Below are 18,438 nucleotides of genomic sequence, written 5' to 3'. Positions count from 1 at the left end.
GAGGGAAGGCTGTGAGATGTGACTGCAGATATCCAGATCCATCCATTGTTGCTCATCACACGCGGCAATTGTTGACATATGGACGGATCCAGCGTAGAGCATGGTCAGATCATGTCTAAGCAAATAGCACAGCCGACTCAATCTCTTGCCGATACGCCCTCAAGGCCAACCGCCATGGCCTCCTCGCTTCGCCTCGCTTCACCTCGCCTCGCTGCCGTCTCGCGGCCCAGATGCAGCCTTCATGCGTCAACCGGCCCCCAGCAATGACGTGCATGCATACTCGTCCATATACCAAGCCGGTGTACACCGAGTATCGAGAAAACCCCGGGTGATGGGCATTATCTGTTGCGTGGGTAACGGTCTCTGGAGCCTTGGAGAGAAACCCCCCTCTATATGTCGGATCGCGATTCCATACTTCGAAGAGCATCATGCCGTGCACACGCACCAAATCCCGTTTTTAGAGCAGTTCCATACTGCTTTCGACCAGACATATCCTGACGGGCTCATAGAGTGTGTTGATGAGTGACGGCTGTGTCTGAGGACTTGCAAGGATAGATGACATGGACTGCTCGGAAACCTGCATGTGCCCAGAATTAGAGCATCCAGTTCTGAAATCAGCATGCCCCCATAACCCTGCAATCTAGGTCCCTTGCCATAGGAGAGCTGGATGGGTAGGCATGAGATGGCTAGTTGCTATTGGTAAATCCTCCCGATTGCCTTGACGACTTCCGGGGACCGACATCTCAGGCCAGTGATGGATATCCGGAAATAGCTGCAGGTCTTCTGCTACGTTCCATCAACGTTGGAGTCTCGATTCTAAGAATCTTCGCGTGTAAGTGACCCGTGGCTGGGGACAAGTGGTAATGAACGTTGCTTTCTCGATCGTTCCAGGCAGGAAAAGCCTTGCCCGTCGGCAAGGGTTCATGAACCACGGGCGCCTGCGTACCTGGTTTCATCCATCGAAGCTGGGGGGTCGTACAGATTATCCTTCCGGCCATCTATGGCGGACAACCGCTGGGTGGCGCCGAAGCTGGGTGGTCAATGTCCGCATTGTTGTTGGCCAAGTCGGCATGATGAGTTCTATTCGAGGTGGTGGCTTGGTGCCTGCAGCCTTTGCGGCCATGTGCCCTTCAAGGCTCGAGAACACTCGCATAGCGAGTTCAGATCCAAGGGCAAGCTTGTCCCCTAAATTAAGGCAACAAGATCCGTGACTACTCATCTCAGGATGCAGCAGAGGGTCATGAGCCGGTCCATGCCATACCACCCTGGTCCGTGTCGTTTCAAAGGGAGCGTGGCAATCAGGATAGCAACCGACAACACATTCATTTCATGCTCGAGGGGGTATTTGCGGCGCCAATACGCCGCCCTGCTTGCTTGGGCGCGGCTCATTGGTTACCAATTCAGCTTTAACTTGTGCTCCCAGGCGTTCGCCACGTATCACTTCCCCATCCTATTGCGATATCAATTGAATAGGGAATGACGCCTCAGTCACGCCAGGCTTGTTTAGAGACCCTGTCGCGCGCAGAGGCAAGCACCCGTGAGAGAAGGGCGCGCACAGCAGTCATGGCCCCTTGGCCAAAGCCTCCTTGCCGCAGCTTGTTTCCGGTATCAAAACTAGCTTGGGTAGTTTGGTTTGACAAGAACTTTATCAGGAAAGAAGAAGCGAACAAATCCGGCAAATGGCTCTAATGCAGGCCCGATTTGAGGTCAAGGGGACAACTGAGCAACCATGGAGCCCTCTAGCGATTTCTCCGGGCATGCTTGAGGCCAACAAATATCGCTCGGTAGATTGGTGTCAAAAGACCTGCATAGGTTGCTGTAAGCACTCCCAGCAGGGTGGTCTGGAGGGAGCCATCCTCCTCCTCCTTCAGGGTCGCACAGGGAGTGTCGGGATGGTTGTCTACCTGGGTACATGCCCGGGGTCTAGACCTTCAAGCTCAACACTCGACGGATGTTGGATGTCCGCGTAGTTTCAACCGAAGGCCTCATGAGTTCAGAGGACTCATGATAGTCACTGTGGTCCAGAAGTGTCCAAATAAGGGGTGGGAGTTGGGAATTGGTGCATCCCCTGTCGCGATACTCAAGATAACCGAAGTTATGCTGTCGTCTGCGTCTTTTCATGGACACTCCCATCCCGAAGTCCAATGGGACTCGAGATAGGGACATACTGAGCTGGGGCAGGCTTAATCCCCCTCCAGGCGACATGTCTTGAAATGGAGATGTCCCGGATAATTGCCAGAGCCCAAATTCGCTTCTGCTGGCCTCATAGCCTATCTTGAAGACCAAGTCACATATCAACCAACAGTCCGCCAAGAGCAGATGCAGTCGGATGGTATTGTCTCCGCTCCCGGGTGTTTCTGAGCATGAAGCAGTCTGCGCCAGTCATTTCGCATCCGGGGTAAACCGGGTATGCTGCAATGATTGATTTGAAGTGAGACACTTGTATCGAGCCTGGATTTCTGATTGATCTTTATGTTGCATTTGGTTTAACGCCGTCGGAGGAGGAAATCCGTCAAGCGTAGTGTGACCTTGGGAACGATCTCATGCATTTGACTTCCAGGTTGGGAAGAATGTGCCACTCAGACCACAGGTCTTGATGATTGGAGATCCACCTGTCTTGGAGTCAAGGTAGGACCCATTGCAATGGCGTTCTCGGGCAATAGGAAACTGAGTAATGATCGAGTGTCCACGGCTGACTCCCCGGCTTGCCTTTGGATGGCACACTGGTCCAAGGATGGTCAAGATGCGATGCCCTGCAGAAGTACTTGCAATGTCCGAATCGTGAGCTTCAGGGGAAAGGTTCGACAGGTCTGAGGCATAAGCTCCATCCCTAGAGAGGTAGTTTTCATCCATGTCAGCCATAGCGCACGGTTTGTTTGTGTCTGTATGCCCCTCACCTTGGTCAACAGAGAAGACTGGTCATTTTCGCACGGCAGGCAGGCAACAAGGCTTCATGTCTGTGCTGAAATTCGACGCCGTGACAACAATACTGTGCTCGTGTTGACCAGCTGTTGTCAAGTGTCCTGTCGACAACCTTTATGCCGGGCCATCCAAACAGCGCAAGGTGTCAATTGAATCTGAGATCATGGGCGTGAATACGCTGCTCATGAGATGCCTGGGAGGGGAATCTTTGAAGCCAGTCTCAAGCATCCATTGTCGGCAAACCAAGCTTCCGGAAATGCTATTGCCTGACTTGGCTAAGCTGTGCTTACGTGCCTTCCAACTTCATCGGCGCCACAGAGATGAGAGTTCAAGTCAGCAATGGATGTTTGTTCAGGCGCGTGCGATTCTGGTCAAGGTGGAGGAGGGGATGGATATCTAGAAGGGATTCCGTTGGGCGAAGAAGGCTCTAACCCGAGATGCCAAGGCTGAAATCATCCGGTGTGGAGCAAAGAGAAACTCAAAGTCATGCTATATCAAGAGTGAAGCTTCTGGTGCCTGGTTTAGCGCAAGCTGATGATGGCACATGAGATGGAAGCTCCCTAGTTCCAATAGTAGCTCGATGAATGGAAGTCGGTCTTAGGAGCAACTGCCTCAGCCTGGATTAGATCCATCATGGCTCCTGCCCGGGGTCCCCACCAACAGTGCACTGACGCCGAGCTAGCGCAAGCTGGGGCCGAACAAACCCACACCGTTCCCCTCTGACAGGCTCTTAGCGGCGCTGAACGGTGGGTCCTTTGTGTGGGTGATCTGACCAATCATGAGCCGAGAGCCCTCGTCAAGAGCCGCCACCGGAGATCAAGAGGCAGGAGCCATGTGTTGACCGGTGAGGGACTGCCCGTGCGTGACGACTCTTTTCGCTTCCAACAACACCATCATCCACTCGCATCTAGACCCCAGAGTAGGATATGACGCGCCCACAACGCCCATTACCAACAGGCTGCCTACCTTCTATCACGGGCCCGTCCGCGGCCCATCCGCGGCCTTTCCCCGTCTGTCATTCACAGCCTGGGCGGTTTTGACTTTGCTCCAACGAGAATTGATCAGTCAATGGATGGATATTCTGACATCGACAAATGTCCTATTCGGACGGCACCTGCGTGAAGGATAGGGTCGCCCGGGAAGATGGGACCATGCTCAACATCAACACGACCTCCTGGGTGAGATGTGCAGCAAGGATCGTCCATCCTTGCTGATTTGCCCAGTCTACATCTCATAGGAATTCAACCACCCTTGTCCATCTACGAGAGCACTCACGGTCCTGCTGCCGGCAGCCTGGTCAGAGATGGATCCTGGACGACTGGCGCAGCACCCTCCTGTAGCCCAGTGTACCACTGGCATGCTTGTTTGCTTGCTTCCCTGCTTGCTCGGCACCGAGCTGCTGCTTTCACCGCCGCGGCGCTGCTTCTGTTCTGCTTCTGCTTCGAAACACCCACAGTACGGCCTTGCTTCTTGTATCACCTCTTCCTCGCTGCAGCAGGATCGCGCCCAGTCCAGCCTCAATCAGCAAGGCATAGCAGAGAGGATGGTTGCTCGACTTGAGACCTGGAAACCCAGTCACATGTCACATAGTACAAAGATCTGACTGGAATCACGCCGAACGGTCCAAAATCCCCAGCTTTACTGTTGCGAACTCACGCGCTTGATGCTTGCTGCAGCGGTCTCAACGGCTCCAGTTTCACCACTCCCCTTCTAGCCACAACATCTACACTGTGGGCTACAGCCGTCGGTCTGATAGATGCTTCCCAGTGACGGCCCGATCCGACTCAAGGACGAACTTGGATTTTATTCGCCATGTTTTCGTTTGTTTGCGCCGCCGGCCTGCCATGGTCAAGTCTGATTCAGGCGACAAAGCAATGCATGTCACAATATGCCTTCCAAGGTACGCGCCCTGTGCGGATGGGAAGCGTGACAACGGCGCCCTCGGGGTTGACGTATGGATCTTGCACGCCCACCCGCCCAAGGCTGGGTAGTCGAGCGGGAACCGACACCAACATCAGATGGCTTTGATGGGCTTATACTGGAGAAACACGAGAGCTTGCAGGCTGCGAGTCTGCGAGTCTGCGAGCTCCTGCCGCTTCCAATTCTGGGCATGCTCATCAGTCCGTCCTCGCTACGATGGAGCATGAAATGCGCCTGCGCCGCCCCCTCCCTCTCACTTCGGGTAGATGAGAATATCATTGGCCCGCCCCCCAAGCTACGCAATCATCAACGCCCCCTCGGAACTTCTGATCTTGAGATCGATCACCCGTTCCCTTTGGCCAGCTCCACACGAGCATCCGGCATAGCCCTGGCCTGGTCAGAGCTTCCAACCCCTATGCCAAAGAGCCGTTGACTCTCGGCTCCAGAGAGCCAGATGTGTTGCTGTTCCCTAACCGTTATGCCGCATCCGCCGTACGTGGAGATGAAACCTTCTTCGGCCTCACGTGTCGTTGTGTAAGGATGACTAGCCTCGTCAGGGCCTGAAACATGGCCTGGGCATCTGACAGGGGGCGGTCGATCACTCCGCCCTACTCAGACTTGGACGTCAGGCAATGCCTGCGTATGGCGTCAGGGTTTAAAGCCACCCGGTTGTCGAAGCGCGTGGAGGTGCTCACAGGGCCGAAAAGCTTGAACCGTTCAAGGTGGCCTCGGATGCTTATTCTGCCTCTGGTTGGCCGGTGCCTTGATCTCTCGGCGATTATGCTCCCTGGGGACTCTCCGACCTAACGCTGCACCTGGCGAAAGAAAAGCCCCGAATTAAGCATGGGCTAGGCCATCAGTCGCTGCGTCAATATCGTTCGCCATCAGACGCAGAATGGTTCTCGCCGCGGATTTTCTCCTTCGCCGTGACCGCAGGTCTTGACCACCCACCTCGACTTCGTATCAGAGACAGAATGCCCAGAAATCAGGCACTTCGATCCAAGTGGCTGGCTGCTGTCCCTCCACCGCCTCACACCTGGTCTGGCCTGCTGTGTCCCGTCTCTGGCGTCTTTCTCTCGTCAAAGCCGGACCTTTCCCAATCAAAGCCCGTGTTTGTGGCGTATCGTAGAAGCCTTGACGGCCGGGTGCTTGCATACTCATGCACTCGGGCTGGCGCCCGGAATGGATGGCTACGCTTCTCAGGCTCAGGGCAGCGTCCATGGTTCTCACCACGGCTGTACCATATACGAAGCACGGCGACTGCAAGTGCCGCTCTGCTCGGTCCTGAGGCTGGTCTCTGCGTTCACCTACCGAAGCACAACTGCCCAATTGCTATGTCTACGATGGGGAGACTGTTGATCGAGACTAGCTCGAGCAGACGGATCTCTTCTCGAGCGGCCATGGTTCGCCGCGTCTCGGCGGCCCGTGATCTCATCCCGGAGTGCATCAAGGAAGGGCTCGCGAGGCCTTTGTGTGGCCTGGATGGCGAGAGCCGTGGGGATTTGCAGCATGGCCCTGCACTTGGACACGGCTTCCTGCCTTTGATTGTTACCGTGAACTCCGTCAACATCGCGGGCACCCTCGGCGGCTCTCCACTACTGCCAGTCATTGATGGCGGTTAGGCCATGCCTTACACCGCTCCTGGATCTGCCTATCTCGATCATCCAAGAGATGTCCAGAATTTTGGCTTTTTATTAGAACCAGGATCATCGAGCTCCCCATAATTTTCATGTCTCCTTCCCGTTGTCTCAGGCTCGCACAACCCAAAGTCATCCCCATCCAAAGGTCCCTGCCCCCGGCCGGTGACCCCGAGTCTGCCATTATTTCTTCGAGACCATCGGCAGACTGCCTGCTTGGGACTTAGCTCCTTTCCCCTTCTACTCTTTGCTCAGACCTGTACCACATGTTCTCGCCGTCGCCCTCTTGAGCCTCTCTGATCCCTTCTTCTCAGTCTGTTCCTGTACGATCCTAGGTCAGCCACCGCCGCCTGAAGCCGCAGCGAGGGTATATAGACAGCGAGATCCTGCACTCGCGCGGTTGTGCCTTCTCTTGTATCGTCATTGTTCACAATTCCCTCGCAGCAGCCCAGCACTCTGCCTGTCGTCCGTTACACCAGCTCATCGAACGACGTCGTCACTCGGCCGTGGATCGACGACAGCCGCCTCTCTCGAACAACGTAACCTACAAAGGAGAAACCTTATCAGCACGAACAGGCTCGTTTAGTATTTACGAGGTAGACAAAGGTGAGACACGACTATTATTCTGGAATTCCTCGATTCACTATCGAAGACCTGGCGGTGCCTGGATGCTTTCACAGGCTTGTTTAGAGTTTCAACCGCTGAGCTATCCGCAACCAACGGAAACTCTTTTGGGTTTCTTGGGCTTGGGGGACTGGGCGTTGCCAGTTCCTTGCCAAGATCAGTCAACGCATACGTGCTTGCTGAGCTGCTCTGGGCAGCTTTCTACAGCATTGTCGAATCTGGCACGCACATCTCTCTCTCTCAGCTCGGCCCTGGGCGGTTTTCTTTGAGTGCCAGTAGCAACAGAATGCCGAAAGCTGGCCCTTTGAGAAGAATGCCTTGGAAGCAGGATCAGACCGGCACCTCCAACATGGCAGCTTCGTAACTGGATTCATAAACATTACACTGGCGTCTCCGACTTTCATTCACCCCCTTGACACGCACCTTCTAGAACAAATTAGTTTTCTAGAGGTAGAGAGCTAACCTGTTTGCCCATGCAGGTCCAAGAACATATTAGAAAACAATAGGGGTCAAGGGGCTCCCCACATTCGAGGGCAACGACAAGGAACCCACATCGTTCTCAACCATCGATTCTCCAGGTACGAGCGCTATCCCAAACTTACTACGATCCGGACGGAGAATGGCGGTTAGCTAAGAAGGAATCTTGCCGATAAGTGCATTATCCGGATCCCAGCCTTGACCACAGGTGGTTCGAATCTGGCCGACTACTATTGCGAATTGCCAGGTGGAGTACATTCTCGATTGCGACAGCGAAGCGTCGCTTGAGAGCCGCGCATGAATTCTCAAATTCCCAAGGTACGATGAGATCTTTCTCTTTCACGGAGCATTGAGGTTCCAAATTTGGGGGGGACGATGCTTGGCTGTGTATCTCCATCTGGAGTGGGAACGGCATCTAGTAGGTTCGGGTGCACCAGGGCCAGCGCTCTCAAGACTCTCACTCAATACTGGTACGTATGATACTTTTCTTTTGCCTTTTCACAAACAGTCAGCTTCCTCGTCCTGACATACCACGGCGCGGTGGGTTTGATTGCCGCTTCCCCTCAGCTGCAGCTCGGAAAGACAGACCTGCAGTTAATGGTATTCGGCTACGCCTTGTTCCTTGCAGTGGCTTTGAATGCTCGCTCCGGCTGTCAGTCAATCAAAGTCAACGATAGACAGCTGCGTCGTCCGAGCAGTGCCAAGTCTTGCTGGGGGTAGACCAATCCACGCAAGGATTGTGCCCTCTGCAAGAAATCTGTGGCGTCCTGTTTTCGGCTGCAGTTCTGTGTGCTGTAGTGCTGTGCACCTTTGTACTTCGTGTTTCGTGCGCCAACAACGGCAAGCCTAAGATTTTGGCCCCAATTGGACTTGCGTCTGGGGGTCTGGAGTGCTCTGTTGCACCGGGCAGGCATGCTTGTATGGCGCATGGCGAGAGGGATCCGGTGCTCCAAGCTGTCATGACAAACTACAATTGGACGACAAACAATCTGCATGACTCTGGGGCAACCTGGGGGCGTGGTTGCGCTGTTATCAACGTTGATGATGGGATTGACATTCGGCTAACTGAACAAGACAGCAGACATCCCGGGCTGAAAAGCAAGACACGTTGCCATGTATCCGCTCAGACGACAGACACACATCCATGGCTGTTTCAACAACAGAGAGGGTTTCCTCGCCTTCTGGGGGAGGAAATAAAGACTCGCCAGGCTTGTCATCACCGTTGGGACCAGGGGCTAATGCGCCGTCACTTAAACAGGAATTCGAATCTTCGCCGCCCACGATGGGCTACATGGATATGGCGACGCACGCGGGAGAAATGAGGTGAGTTTTGATGACATGCGCTTCTTCCTTTGCATCTTGTTTCATCCTTTTACCCTCCTTGTCAGCGGCATGTTCTGTTTGTCTCGAGCTCTTTACTGCGCATTCTGTTGGTTGAGTATCTCTACCCTTGTTTCCCCAGCCTACCTTACCTCTTGATGGCCTTGGTCGGTACTCCGCAAAACATGGATGCTGGTGCGGTGGGCTTAGTAGGCGCATTGCACATTTTAATTTCCCTTGGACATGATTGATGGCTCAAGAACAAGTGGCTCACCAACGTTCGCAAGTTGCGAACGGGGAACTGGGATCTAGGATCTGGGGTGAGCTCCGCCAGGGACCACTTGGATGTGATAACCCACGTCGGTGGCGGCAATGGTTGACTCGAGTGCGTGCTGCCGTCTGTCCCTTGGCTTGGGCGTTCAGCTCCGTTGTGTTGTACTTGACGTTATCCATCATCATCACCCATGACAAGAGCCCTTGCTGCAGGTTGGGCTTGCCCTGTCTCGTCATTTCACTTTTATTGTCCCGTCACATTCTACCTACAGGCGTCAGCTATCACTTGGCGAATTGAGTCGATGGATGTCATTCATTGCAGGCCTCAGCACGTTGGTGGTGGCGTTGTCGGGCTTCTCAGACAATGAATGGATGGATGGACGGACGGACAGACGGCATAAACACGGACTGGACGGGCTAGTTGCCTCGCTCAGTAACTTGTCAATTTTGTTGTTGTTGCAGTTTTCCCTGCCGGATCTAGCACTACAGAACCCCCCTGTCAGTTTTCGTTTCTTTTTCCTACAAGGTGGCCGGCCTTGGTCTCTGCCGCTTATACTGGATTCGATTCGAGGACGGACCCTCTCTGTTGCTTGTATTCTCTCTCCCCGCCCAACGCGTTAGTTAGAGGCAACGAGCGAGCGAGAGGGGAAATCTCTGCCGAGACCTAAGTTGGTCATGGTCAATGATTACGATTGCTTCAATTGCCCGCTTCTCTCCCATCAAATCAACTCAACTTGTCTTGGACTCGCCAGGATACGAGTTGTAAACCAGGCCAGACCAGAACAGATCGCAGACACAGACAGAGACAGGCCAGGTCCTGGAACCAACAGTCCTTGTCGGGTCAGCTTGCTCAGCTGCAACAAGTCGGATTAGTTCCCCAGCATTGTCTTCCCGTCCTTGTCATTCGAGCATTCCAATCCCCATTCTTAACTCGGCTTCCCCAACCCCAGCCCATCCGTCCATCCATCCACTCGCTCGAGCAAGCCAGCCAGCCTCCCCCTCTCTCCTGCTTGTGCTTTTTTCTCTCTTATCCCCCTCCCCGCTGTCGCCCGCAGAGCAAATCCCTGCTGCCCGTCCCTCCACCACTCTCGCTCCCTTGTTGAAATTTCCCAGCCAGGTCGGCCGGTGTATCCAGCCAGCCAGCCAGCCCGATTGCTCACTCACTCTCGCTCGCACCCACGCACGCGCGCACACACACACACACACACACTCACACTCACACACACGCCGCCCATCAAGTGCAGCCCACGAACGTCGTCGTCCCTCCCCTCCATACCCCCTCGTCGGTGGCTTGAGGTTGAGCAATGGGCACGCTGTTCTAACGCCCGGGGTGCCGCTGTCACTGCCGTTGCCGCCTCGCCTGAGGATCTAGTCTATCCTTTGGTGTCGACCTCTAACTACGTACCTGTCTCCGACCTACCTACGACCTACCTACCTAACTTGCCTATCAAACCTCCTCCACTGTGCCTATCCTATCCGTCCACTGACGGGACGCATGGTGAAGGGCTTTGCAACCTTCTCTGATTCCCTTGCCTTGCCTTGCCTTGCCATGGCTCTCTGCCTCACCCCGGAGCCACTCCCGCGCTTACTTTGTCTCTCTTCTTCTCCCTCCTCTCCCCTCCTCTGCAAGCCTGCTGCCGTTGCCTCGTTGCCCGCTGCTGCCCGCTGCCCAGCGCCGTGAGCTGCTGCATTTCCCGCAGCCTCTCGAAACCGTGCTGGCTGCCTGTGGCACACCAACGGTGGACGGTGATACCTGAGGTGCGCTGCAAGCTGTGATACGGGGAACACTGTATTTCCAGGGCATGGCAATACAGCGTCTCTGTGGCCGCGTCCTCTGCCGTTGCCGTCGCTGCTGCTGCTATTGCCATCCATTTGCTGCTTCTGTTGCCGTTGCTGTTGCTACCTATTGCCCGCGTCCTCCTCGCTACCGCTACCGCGACCGCTGTCTGCCGCTCCCTGGCTAAGGCCGATCCGCTGATGAGGCGTCAGATACTCCCAAGAAGCCAGCACCTCCTCTTTGACGATAGAGCCCACCCAGTCCTCGTCGCTCTTGAACCTGTTCCATCCGCCGGTCCTTAACTCGGCTGCGCAGTACCCCCAGGACGGAGGTGCCTTTTTCCAGTCTCAACCTGCCGGTCCTCAGCTGTATCCGGGGATCGACGTCCGCTCACGCCTTGGCTCCAAGTACGTCGTGTTGTCTCTTTTCTTTTAAAGCTCTCCCTCTCACTCACTTTCACTTGTCCTTCTCACTCTCACTCCTCACTCCTCAACCTCACCCTCTAGAGTCAGGGTCAGAGTCGCACACCCTCTACCCTACCTTGCCCACTTGTCATTCCGATAGAGAATCAGTCAATCAATCATTCATCCCACTCCTGTTAACCCTTCAGTCGTCGGGAGCCGCCTCGAACCGACTGATCAGCTTGTCCTGTTTGGCCGGCCTCCCAGGCGCCCCCTTCCCTCCCCTCATCCTCGTCCGAGACATGTGCCGGGCTGGATATGTCAAGCACCAGAGAGAAGCTCTCTTGAGCAGCAACAGGTAGAAACTGACTGCCGTCAGCAGTAGCACTTCCTCGACGGGAATGGCACATCCCTATCCACCTTCACATCGCACCGCAGCTCTTCCTCACCCAGGACCTCAGATCAGTACTCGAGACCAGTACGCGCCTGCGACGCCCTCCTTCAGAAGGCCGTCTGAACACGCTACCCGCTCACCATCCTTTGCAACTCAGCATAGAGGCCGTCATCCCCTGTCTCCGACGACGAGCCCCAACACCGTCTTTTCCACTGCTGCCCCAAGCATGGGCTCTAGTGGCTACACAAGCCGACCGGCCCCGAACAACATTCCTCCCTTGCAAGCAGTCCACATGATGGGCAGCCTTCAGTACGCCGACGGCGCGGGAACGCCTGTCAAGGCCGAAATCCAGGGTGTAATCGACAAAGGCTTCTTCCTCTCGGAGAACGAATGGACCTGCTACCGCAGAAACTACTTTTCTTGCATCTGCTCCTTCTCACTGAACCCCCATCTTCCCGGTGTGTCTATCCAGTACACCGCGACCGGCTCCAACCAGCCAGTCCAAGTCTACGGCTTTGCCATGTGCATCTCGGCCGTTGTATCCGACAATGAGCAGCACAGCATTGAGCTCGTGCAGCACACGCCTAAGCGGGACAAGGGTCCCATCATGAAGCCCGAAAGGGTTCGCCTGGGCGTCAAACCACCCCAGGCGAGCCATCACCACCACATGGGCATGTACCCAGACGTGGCCAGCCGCCCAGTCTACTCGGACAGCTTCAGCAGCCAGCCCGGCGGCCAGCAGCTCCCCACTGAACACACTTTTGAGCGTATCCAGTTCAAGCAGGCCACGCAGAACAATGGCAAGCGCAGAGCTGCTCAGCAATACTACCAGCTGGTCGTGGAGCTGTGGGCTGACGTTGGCAGCAACGGCAGCAACGGTGATCATTTCGTGAAGGTGGCCACACGCAAGTCCGCAAAAATGATTGTTCGGGGCCGATCACCCGGACATTATCAAAATGACAGACGCGGAAGCCAGAGCAGCGGACCAGGTGGCTCGGCCGGTAACCTTGGGCCATTTGGACCCATGGGCGGAATGCCGGATTTCAACGCCAACCCCATGATGAACCCACCGGGATACGGCGGCGGCGGTGGTGGGTTCGATAACCGAGGAAACATGTATGGCGTGCGTCATCATGACATTCCACCCGAGTCGATGATCTCGTCCGAGGAGGCCAAGGCCATCAACACGGTCAGAGAGTATCAGTATTACCCAGGGCCCATCTACGAGACTCAGAGCGAACGGGTCGAACTGTTCAACCCTCGAACAGAGCGTGACGGTGTGGTGCCTCACATGGCCACGGGGCTAGACGTGGGCGCCAAGATCAAGACCGACTACGATAGCACTACACTCCCAAGTATCTTTCAACCTCCGGCACATCTCGGGGATCGTACACCTGCGCCATTCGAGGGCAAGTCGACATCGAGCGGCTACTACCCGACTTCCATGATTCCCTCGTCTGCAATCAACATGACCATGACATGAGCCACACATGGATGGCTCAGGATACGCTCTAGGGAACGAAACGAGACGAGACGAACCCGTACACGAGCGAATAAAAGAAGATGGAAGAATCAAGTAAAGGTTCAAAATTGCATACTTTCGTTGGACACACATATTTTCTACAAGAAGAAAGGAGAAAAAAGACGCAAAAAAAAAGAGCAAAAGACAAAACACAACAAAACAAATAAAAGAATCATGGGCATGGGCACGGTTACAGGCACAGGTACGACTACGGGCATGGATATGGGCATGGCAATGGCATGGGTTTTTGGGTTCAGGAACCAGATCGATCGATCTAAGGTTAAAGTTCTTTCGTTTGAAAAGACAGGGGCGCTTTGGGACAGCAGCAACCGAACTACCTGTGACGGTAGGCACGCATGGGGGGACAGAAGGCCAAGCCAGGGGCAAAAATCAAAATGACGACGATGTGTACGACACTTGGTCAGGAGTTGGTTGTGTGTGGCATGACTTGGATGTCTACTACACTACACTACACTACACTACACTGACTGGGGCTGAGAATGTAAGAGAGGCAGATGGCTCGACAAGAAGGTCAAAGGCAGAGAGAGGGGGGATGGGAGGATACCCACTGTGTGCATTTCTTCACTTCTTCTGACACATGGATTTACTACAAGTTTCATTTTCTCAACTGAATGTAATTTTGGTCATTTTTCATCTTGGCACCCCACAGCCCCAATCAACTCGGGTCTTCTCTTCTTGCTCCTCTTCTTACTCCTCCTTTCTTTTGATACTCTGCTTGGTTACTTTGATATTTCGATTGGCTCCTGTGGCTCGATGAGGGAGGGGTATGAGGAAAGGGCGCACTCTGTGGGTGAGGGGGATGAGACATGAGAGGGAGACATGGGCGTTGGCAAGCTGAGAGAGAAGTAACTGGGCGTCGAGCTCAAGGATACATACATACATACATGGCCAGGTAGGTTGGCAGGTAGGCAGGCAGGCATACAGACAGGCATACTGGGGGGCTCGGTGGTATGCGGGAACCCGTTAGGCCAGTGTTGATTGGAGGTTTTCTCGGATGTCTGGTCATTTCTCTATTCTCACTATCGATGCATGTCTTCTCGTCACTTGGCCGGTCCCATGACTTGATTTCCACCAAAGACGGCACGGCGTCTCCGTCTGGTTTCGGTGAGGAGGGATCTTGCATGGTCTAGGGAGCGAAGCAAGGGAGGGAGTGAGTGAATGATGCTTGCTTGCTTGTTCAGCTCGCATCGTATCGATTCGATTCGGTTGCGTCGTATGGGTGCGAGGATGGCGTTGATGTAGCCGAAAGAGGCTTGTCGAGGTTGGAGGGGCGTGAATGTGATTTACGGGCATCTCGTCTTGTCTTGTCTCGAACATGGCATAAGATGACGGCATCTCAAGGTCTCAGAGGTCAAGATTGTCAAGTGCATACGTTGAGGAGGCGAGAGCGGCAGTTATTATAGTGTTTATCAGTTGTCAGGCATTAAAAAACGGTGGCCACGCCAACATGATGCTGTAACACCCCCAGCTCAGCCTTGGGAGAAACCAGCAAGCGAACCCCTGGCCCCGACGCTGTGCCGTTCCACCCTTACTGTCACAGTATGTATGTACTCGGTACATGGTGTTTATCAGCAGCTTTTACCAAAGAGGGTGGATGACCCGTGCTTGAAGCGGTTGTTGGATTAAGGTTAGCACGCTAGAGGATGATTTTCCCGGCGGGAAGGGCGCGGACCGTCCCCATGAGATTAATTCATTGGAAGAGCAAAGAAATAGTTTCAATCAATCAAAAACTCGACGGGGAATTAATTGCCATCTGACAGTCCAACGATGGCAAATGGGTTTTGGTGGTAGATTACTCGACCTATTTTAGCCCCGACGTCGGTTGAAGTCTAAAAAACTTGGCCAAGTGCGACAAAGCAGGGATAAAATCGGCACGCACGCACTGTATGTAAAAGAAAGGCGCTCATCTCTTTTCTTAGTGGCTATAAAATACAAGGGTTGGAAACAGCACAGTACAAATCTGGTAGGGGGAAGGGATCGGCGGGGCGGGTTCGTGAGAGGGTCTAGGGTTGGGGGGGGCACTTTGAGCAGAGAGAAAGAGGATCGACGCTATCGCAAAGTCTGGAGCGGGAGAGTGGATCAGATCGGGAATAAGCCAACGGATATTGACGAGGTATAGGAGAGGAGGTTGGTGACAGTAAACAGCTATCGTCGAGTAACACGGTGAGATGAGACTACATGGCCTAAAAGATGGATGCTGCCCTCTGTTGAGCAATACCCGAGTTGAGGCTGCGGCGTGAAAATCAAAAACACCACCTCAGCTCAGCTCAGCACGGCTATCTACCTATCTAGGTATGTACACTAAAACTCAACTGCAAGTGCTGCTCGCAGACACACAGACATACACACAGACATACACACAGACATACACACAGACGTCAGGCCATGTCTACATTGGGCGGCCGACCGGAGACAGACATCGACGAGATGCATCAGGGTCTATCACGTCCGTGCCGTGTCACTCTCACAGAGACCCATCAAAAGACCCTGTATGCATCAAGCCTGCCTTGCTGACTGAGTATGCCCTCATCACAAACAATGGCGAGATTCACGGAGGAGGGGGAAAGAAGGCCCCTCCCCTCCATCTTCCCTGTTACCCGGTCTGCTTTCTTTCTCATCCCTCCACCGAGGCGGGTAATCATGCAAGCCTCCTTTCCTGCGTTGCGCTGTGTTGCCATCCATTGCTGCCACCACTTTCACATCTCCCGACGTGTTGCGGCATAAGCGTCACATCTCGACGAAGCCAGCAGCCCGGTCGGCGGAGGCGGAGAGGAAGCTCGCTGACGTGGGTGGATGCATGAACATTGACCTCTTGAGATCAGGCTCTGTATTCGATCAAGCGAATTGGAGGGAAAGGAGCATCACATGAGAAGGAGTGCATTCAGGCAGATGTCACTCGGTAAATAAAAAAATCAGGCTGAGAAAACAACTCCCCCCCTAAAGTAATCGGAGCAAAAAAGAGAACGCCAAGCGACTGCCCACCCAAAACAAACAGGGTTGATGAGCCTCATGCAGGTCGCTACACCGGTCGCACCCTGCCAGAGAGGCTCCACCGATGAGGCCTTCCTCGGACGCCGGTTTAGAAAATCTCCCCAAAGGGAAAAGGGAGGGAGGGGCGTGGTCTTGTATATGTGGGGGAAAGAGGTGATAGGCTGAGACGGATTCTGATATGTGACAGGTTTGACGGGGGGAAGAGAGAAAAGCTTGGCGGGAGAGGTCTGGAATGCAAGTCACCAAGTCGTACTCGATATCACGGCATTTTTGATTTATTCCAACTTGAGATGTACACATCAGAACCTCCAGATGGCATCCGACATCTTAGCCACCGCCCCCATCTCGGCCGTGTCGTGTACCCTCACCACGTCGGCCCCGCCCTGCACCGCCGCGGCCACCGTCGCCGCCGTTCCCCACGTCCGCCGAGCCGGCTCCGTCACCCCCGTGATCCTCCCGACAAAGGCCTTACGGCTCGAGCCCACCAGCCACGGCAGGCCCTCGAGACCTGGCCAGTACCGCAGCTCCTCGAGACGACGGAGCACCTCGAGGTTCTGAGACCCAGTCTTGGCGAAGCCGATGCCCGGGTCGAGGACTATCCGCCACCGCCGGATCCCCGCCGCCTCGGCCGCCGCCACCCGCGAAAGGAGCTCCGACGCCACCGTCGGGATCAGCCCGTCCGGGTACGACGTGAGCTCCGTCATGGTCTGCGGTGTCCCGCGCATGTGTGCATCAGGCAGATGGTCTTGTCGAGCCGGGCCACCGTCGGGAGCATATCGGCGTCGAGCACACCGGCTGATACATCGTTGATCATGTCTGCACCGCTGGCTATCGCCTGCTCGGCTACTGACGCCCGATACGTGTCGACGCTGATGACTATATCGCGGGCCTCTGGGATGGAGCGGATGAGCTGCACTGCTGGCACCACGCGGGATACTTCCTCGTCAGCTGAAACCTCGGGTCGGCCAGGCGCAGTGGACTGGCCGCCCACATCGATAATAGACGTCCCGTCCCTGACCATGTTGATTACCGTCTGAGCGATGCTATCCTGAGCATGCACCCCGCCGTCTGAAAATGAGTCCGGCGTCAGGTTGAGGATCCCCATGATATGTGTCTTCCTCTTGCGCGCGAGTGGCGTCAGGGGACTCGAGGACGGCGAGAGGGGTGTCATGGACGACAGGGGCTCGCCGAGGGGCAGCTCGTTCAAATGGTCCTGGATGAGCTTCCACGGCTTGGAGGGGTCCAATGGCTTTGCCGGAATGAGCCTGCGGCGGTTGTCAGATTTCCTTGTCACACGGTTGACGAGGAAAATTCAACTTACTCGGCCAGGGGTCTGAGGACAAACTCCCTCTCCAGGATGCCGATGTGAGGAACCTTGAGCCGCTCATGCTCGACCCTCTCGTCGCCGTATAGGAGAATATCTAGGTCAATGTTGCGTGGGCCCTTGTCAATGACCTTCTTCCGGCCCATTTCATTCTCAATAGCTTGTAGTTGGTCCAGCAGAGCCAGGGGCTCCAACTCGGTCTCGACCTGGATGATTGGTCAGCCCCTAGAACCATACATCTTCTTTACTCTTTGATATACACACCTCACAAGCTCCATTGACGAAGCGGTCCTGGTCCGTCACATACATAGGCTCCGTCTCCCAAAGACTACTGGTCCTCTTGACCTTGATGCCTCGACGGTCCATCTCGTTGCACGCACGCTCAATCTCTGCAACGCGGTCTCCCATATTGCTCCCCAAGGCGATATACGCCGTCGTCTTGCGCGGCCCGCTGTTGCTGCTACCACACGAGCACGCGCAGCCACAGGCCGAGCGTTTCAGTCCAGGCATTGTCGCGCAGAGGCGAGGTCGCACCGCAATGGCCGAGGGCATCCGGCATGGCGAGGCTGAGGCAAAGGCCCGCCTGGACGGGTATGCAGCATTGCGTGTGGTGGCGAAGCTGCGTATCAGCTGGCGGGAAGAAAAAGGTTTTCTCATGGCGATTTTCGTCTGCCGCTACTACCTACCTACATGCTGGTTCGCAAGACTAGGTTATGGTGTTTGAGCGGGTGGTGAGTGAGCCTCCATGGATGGAGAGGTTGCAAAAATTTGGCGCTAAATTGACAACCTGGTGGGGCCTTGGAGTTGAACAGTAGAAAGCGGACGCCATGGAGAA

General features: G+C 54.9%; 4 protein-coding genes across 4 annotated transcripts; 3 read left to right on the top strand and 1 right to left on the bottom strand.

The window, feature by feature from the left end:
- Positions 1 to 4,734: 4,734 nt before the first annotated feature.
- On the top strand, positions 4,735 to 5,275 carry MRS44_006418 (uncharacterized protein; the record flags this gene model as incomplete). Its single annotated transcript, XM_065621759.1, has 2 exons — positions 4,735 to 4,822; positions 4,905 to 5,275. The coding sequence occupies 2 exons, from the start codon at positions 4,735 to 4,737 to the stop codon at positions 5,273 to 5,275; spliced, it is 459 nt and encodes a 152-aa protein (XP_065477831.1).
- Positions 5,276 to 5,816: 541 nt separating this feature from the next.
- Positions 5,817 to 6,464, top strand: MRS44_006417 (uncharacterized protein; the record flags this gene model as incomplete). The annotated part of the gene is made up of 1 exon (XM_046273350.1): positions 5,817 to 6,464. One exon carries the CDS (start codon positions 5,817 to 5,819, stop codon positions 6,462 to 6,464), a length of 648 nt encoding a protein of 215 aa, XP_046139989.1.
- Positions 6,465 to 10,722: 4,258 nt separating this feature from the next.
- MRS44_006416 (uncharacterized protein) lies at positions 10,723 to 13,228 on the top strand (the record flags this gene model as incomplete). The annotated part of the gene is made up of 4 exons (XM_065621758.1): positions 10,723 to 10,850; positions 10,973 to 11,157; positions 11,201 to 11,357; positions 11,734 to 13,228. 4 exons carry the CDS (start codon positions 10,723 to 10,725, stop codon positions 13,226 to 13,228), a joined length of 1,965 nt encoding a protein of 654 aa, XP_065477830.1.
- Positions 13,229 to 16,578: 3,350 nt separating this feature from the next.
- Positions 16,579 to 18,260, bottom strand: MRS44_006415 (uncharacterized protein; the record flags this gene model as incomplete). Its single annotated transcript, XM_065621757.1, has 4 exons — positions 16,579 to 16,986; positions 17,043 to 17,544; positions 17,601 to 17,809; positions 17,868 to 18,260. 4 exons carry the CDS (start codon positions 18,258 to 18,260, stop codon positions 16,579 to 16,581), a joined length of 1,512 nt encoding a protein of 503 aa, XP_065477829.1.
- Positions 18,261 to 18,438: the final 178 nt, after the last annotated feature.

The sequence above is a fragment of the Fusarium solani genome, assembly GCF_023522795.1.
Source record: "Fusarium solani strain SB1 chromosome Unknown bctg00000003_1, whole genome shotgun sequence".
NCBI lineage: Eukaryota > Fungi > Ascomycota > Sordariomycetes > Hypocreales > Nectriaceae > Fusarium > Fusarium solani.
Note: the sequence above shows the minus strand (reverse complement) of the source record. Positions and strands in the feature narration are given on the sequence as shown.